Source organism: Alosa alosa, chromosome 17 (assembly GCF_017589495.1).
Source record: "Alosa alosa isolate M-15738 ecotype Scorff River chromosome 17, AALO_Geno_1.1, whole genome shotgun sequence".
In the NCBI taxonomy this organism is placed as follows: Eukaryota; Metazoa; Chordata; class Actinopteri; order Clupeiformes; family Clupeidae; genus Alosa; species Alosa alosa.
This window is the reverse complement of record NC_063205.1, coordinates 27,438,211-27,443,210: the sequence shown is the minus strand read 5'-3', so window position 1 is coordinate 27,443,210 and position 5,000 is coordinate 27,438,211. Positions and strand designations below refer to the sequence as shown.

At 48.8% G+C, this 5,000-nt stretch overlaps 1 protein-coding gene across 1 annotated transcript in view; it reads left to right on the top strand.

The window, feature by feature from the left end:
- Positions 1-5,000, top strand: part of LOC125310315 (methionine aminopeptidase 2-like) — a 13,595-nt gene that overhangs the window by 7,481 nt on the left and 1,114 nt on the right. Inside the window, exons 3-8 of the mRNA XM_048267614.1 lie at positions 1,697-1,799; positions 3,040-3,201; positions 3,728-3,909; positions 4,049-4,143; positions 4,343-4,439; positions 4,728-4,831. Coding sequence (XP_048123571.1) covers positions 1,697-1,799; positions 3,040-3,201; positions 3,728-3,909; positions 4,049-4,143; positions 4,343-4,439; positions 4,728-4,831 — 743 coding nt within the window. The remainder of the gene's footprint in view (positions 1-1,696; positions 1,800-3,039; positions 3,202-3,727; positions 3,910-4,048; positions 4,144-4,342; positions 4,440-4,727; positions 4,832-5,000) is intronic.

Sequence of the window (5,000 nt, the reverse complement as noted above, 5' to 3'; positions counted from 1 at the left end):
CAGGGAGAGAGAGAGGGAGAGAGAGAAATACAGAGAGATGGAGACAGAGAAAGAGAGAGGGATAGAGGGAGAGGGGGGGGAGAAACAGAAAGAGAGAGAAAGACAAAAAGTGAGAGGGAGAGAGAGAAAGAGAGAGAAAGAGAAAAGAGAGATAGAGAGGGAGAGAAAGAGGGAGAGAAAGAGAGAGAGAGAGAGAGAGAGAGAGAGGGAGGCAGGCGCTCAGCCGAAGCGCTCTGCACCATCCGTCCTGTTGGAGCAATGCGCTGCGTTGCGATAGGCTCTTGCTCTGTGCTACGCTACGCTGCCCTGCGCTGTGGAGCGACATCTGGGCCACTTCACTGATGGAGTGATGGAGCCACTTCCTCAAAAGCCTCCATATGGCTTTCAGCCGCTCACGTGGAGAGCTCTCTAATGTCCTACCTGAAACGCACCTAATACACACCGCTTATCATATCAGTGACATATTCAAGGTCGTGTGTGTGTGTGTGTGTGTGTGTGTTCACTGTTTTAGCTCAAGATACAGTAATTTGGCTCATGGCCAGTCCACTGCACCAACACACACACACACACACACACACACACACACACACACACACATATTTCACTCTGCTGTACATTATCTTAAGCACACACACACACTCCAGAAGATAATTACTCAACCGCACTGCCATTACACCTCCCTACCCTCTGCTCTCTCTCCTTCTTCTGTCTCTCCCTCTCTCTCCCTCCCTCTCTCTTTTTTCCTCTCTCTCCCTCCCTCTCTATTTCTTCCTCTCTCTCTCTCCCTCTCTCTTTCTTCCTCTCTGTCTTTTCTGGGCCATGTTGACTGGACCGTGTTGTGTGGACTGTGCCCGGTCCCCGTTGTTCTTGGACTGTGTGGGCCTTTCTCTCCTGGGTGAGCTCAGCTCTTTCCCTGCCTGAGTGACCCTCCCTCTCTCTCTCTCTCTCTCTCTCTCTCTCTCTCTCTCTCTCTCTCTCTCTCTGATCCATATTTCTTCTAAGTTCTTATTTTTTCTCTTCTCTCATTTCATCTCTTTTCTCCTCTAGTTCTCTTGTTTCTCTCTCCCCCTCCCTCCCTCCATCTCTCCCTCTCTCCCTCTCTCTCTCCAAACTACAGATGAACCCAGCCTGGGATTTTTTCTCAGTTTTTCTCTCACTGTCCTTGTTCCCCTTCTCTTTCTGCTAACTCCCTCTTCTTTCTCTTCCTCTTCCTCTCTTCCTCCTCCTCCTTTCTTTCTTCTCTCTTGCTGAGTCTTCTCTTTTCTCCTCTAACTCTCTGGTCTCTCTCTCTGTCAGCAAGTGGACTCCAGACAGACTCTCTCCTCTCCTCTCCTCTCCCTCTGTACCTGCTGTGTTCTCTTTGCTTATCTTCCTCTCCTCGACTTCTCTCCTTCTTTGTCTCTTTCTCTCTCTCTTTCCCAATGTTCTCTGTCATTGTCTCTTTCTGCGTCATCTAATTCTCTGCTCTTTCTCTCCAGACAGGCTCACCCCTGGTGCTTACAGTCCTCTCAGTTACCTTCTCTTCTTGTCTTCTCCTCTTTCTTTGCTTCTTTCTTTCACACCCTTTCTTTTTTTCTTTCTTCCCTCTCCATCCCTCTCTCCCTCTCCATCCCTCTCTCTCTCTCCATCCCTCTCTCTCTCTCTGTCATCTCTATTCTCACCCCAGCCCCCCTCTCTGTGTCTGTGTTGTGTGCAGCCAAGGTGCAGACGGACCCCCCCTCTGTGCCCATGTGTGAGTTGTACCCCAGCGGGGTGTTTCCACTGGGCCAGGAGTGTGAATATCCACCCTCTCAGGATGGGTAAGACACACACACACACACACACACACACACACACACACACACACACACACACACACACACACACACACAGACAGAAACACAAACACACACACACACACACACACACACACACACACACACACACACATGCATAGAAACACACACACACACACACACACACTTAATCCTTCTCTCCCTCTTTCCCACTCTCCATCTGTCTATAAGTCTATCCATTTGTCCTGTTCATCCCTCTCCACCATGCTTCTGCACAATGCATTAGATGTGCATGCTGGTGCCGTTTTCACATGGAACAAAGAAACAGATTTATCAGGAGTTTGAAGAAGAGGGTAGTTAGAGGTCACAATAATCATCAGACGTACTGTTACTCTCCTCAACCCTGCTGGTGTCTAACTCCCTATCTCCCTTCCTGTCTCTCTGTCTTTCTGTCTGCTTGCCTGTCCGTACTGTCTGTATTCCTGCCTGTCTGTCTGTCTGTCTGCCTATTTGTCTATCTCTTTCTATTTCTTCCCCTCCATCTGTCTCTCTCTCTCTCTCTCTCGCTCTCTCGCTCTCTCTCTCTATCTCTCTATCTCTCTCTCTCTCGCTCTATCCCCCCTGCGGCTGAGCGTTGTTATATATGTGACTTATGTCTACGTGTTGATAAATGACAGTGGTGCCCTGGTTCTGCCCCCTGGCCCGGTAGCTGAGCTTAATGAGCTCCCCCGCTGCCCGACACCCGGTACCGGTCAGGACCGTCAGTCTCAGAAACCGGCTCCACTACACGCCGGGGTCCTGGACGGTGGAATGGATTTGCACACTGAGCGTCCGAGCCCCCGCACCTTGCCTGCTCGTTTGACTATTTTAAAGTGTCCTCTCCCGGTGTGGAGAGTGAGGTCATTGCAGCCGGTTCTCTTAAAAAGCAGAGGACAGCGCGCACTCAGCTCCGTCACGGAAAGAGAACAGGCTCTCTCCCCAGAGACGCACGAAATAGGCCGTCCTTATTGTGTAAAACATTTGGACAATAACGCAAATGGGACGCGTGAGTCATGAGGGGGTGAGGTATTGGGGGTATGGGGGGGTATTTCTGTGTACTGAGATGTCCTCTGTGTAATCTGGTCTGTGTGTGTGTTTGTCTAATGATTCTCTGACTCTGTGTGTGTGTGTGTGTATGTGTGTCTAATGATTCTCTGACTCTCTCTCTCTGTGTGTGTGTGTGTGTGTGTGTGTGTGTGTGTGTGTGCGCACGCGTGTGTGTTAGTCGCAGTGCGGCCTGGCGTGCCACTAGTGAGGAGAAGCGGGCGATGGATAAGGCCAATGAGGAGATGTGGAGCGATTACAGACAAGCAGCCGAGGCTCACAGACAGGTCCGGCAGTACGTCAGGAGTTGGATCCGACCAGGCATGGCCATGATAGACATCTGGTGAGAGCACACACACACACATACACACACACACATACACATATACACACACACACACATACACATATACACACACATTCACACATACACATATACACACACACTCACAAAAACACACACACACATACATACACACACACAAACACACACATACATACACACACACACACACACACACACACACACACACACACACACACACACACACACACACACACACAGACACACACCCACACACACGCACACACACACACACACACACATACTGTACACACACATACATTTTTCAACAATTTGGCAGGCACAGGACTACATATGACTGGGACTATATGACTATAGCTCTGTGACAGACAATACGTTTTTGTTGCCTGCCCTGTACCATAAATTTGCTTTTAAACAATGAATGCGTTCAGCAGCATCTCTCATTTTCTTCCTTCCTTCCTTCCTTCCTTCCTTCCTTCATTCTTCTTCTTCTTCTCCCTCTCCTCCTCCTCCTCTCTCTCTCTCTGTTGCCCCCTGGTGTCAGTGAGCGCCTGGAGAACTGTTCCCGGACGCTGATAAAGGAGGATGGCCTGAACGCAGGACTGGCCTTCCCGACGGGCTGCTCCCTCAACAACTGCGCCGCCCACTACACCCCCAACGCAGGCGACCCCACAGTTCTGCAGTATGACGACGTGTGTAAGATCGACTTCGGCACACACATCAATGGTGAGAAGCATACACACACAAGAATGCCATTGGGTACACACACAAGTGTGCACTTTACAAATCAGTTGCACAATACACAGACACACACACACACACACAGAAATAAACTAATTCTGATATTATGTGTGTATCTGTGCAGGGCGGATCATTGATTGTGCCTTTACCGTCACCTTCAACCCAAAGTATGACCGGCTCCTGGAGGCTGTGAAAGACGCCACTGATACCGGCATCAGGGTGTGTGTGTGTGTGTGTGTGTGTGTGTGCATAAGGTGTGTTTGTAACAGGTAAAAACCTTTTGTCTGTGTCCAGATTGCTGGAATAGTTGTGCGCCTGTGATGTGTGTGTGTGTGTGTGTGTGTGTGTGTGTGTGTGTGTGTGTGAGTGTGTGTGAGGATGTGTTTTTAACACGTGAAGACTTTCTGTCTGTGTCCAGATTGCTGGAATAGATGTGCGTCTCTGTGATGTGGGCGAGTCGATACAGGAAGTGATGGAGTCCTATGAGGTGGAGATTGATGGGAAAACATTCCAAGGTTGGTATGGCAACATTTACCAGCTGCACACTGAACATACTCAACTACACTACATACAGTACTTGATGGATAATTGTACATTTAATTTTAAGTTTCTTTGAGACAGTTTTGAAAGAACTGTACAAGGACAAGATTTCAGATTATTCTATGAGAATGCAAAAAATACTTTTTTTAATGGTTAGCAATGAGCACTAAGCATATTCACTATTTATACTACTACTGCATCAACCTACGCCACAAACCACGTCCCAGAATGCACTAAGGCTCCACACGTTCTTTTCTCTTCAGTGAAGCCTATCAGGAATCTGAATGGTCACTCTATTGGACAGTACAGGATCCACGCCGGAAAGACGGTCCCGATCGTGAAAGGAGGAGAAGCCACTAGGATGGAGGTCTGTGTCTGTGTCTGGTGTATGTGTGTGAGAAAAAGAGAGAGAGAGAGAGAGAGAGAGAGAAGGAAGGAGAGAGAGAGAAGGAAGGAGAGAAAGAGGGAGAGAGAGGGGGAGACAATGACAGAGTAAAATCCTGATTATGAAAGGAGCAGAAGGATGGAGGTGTGTG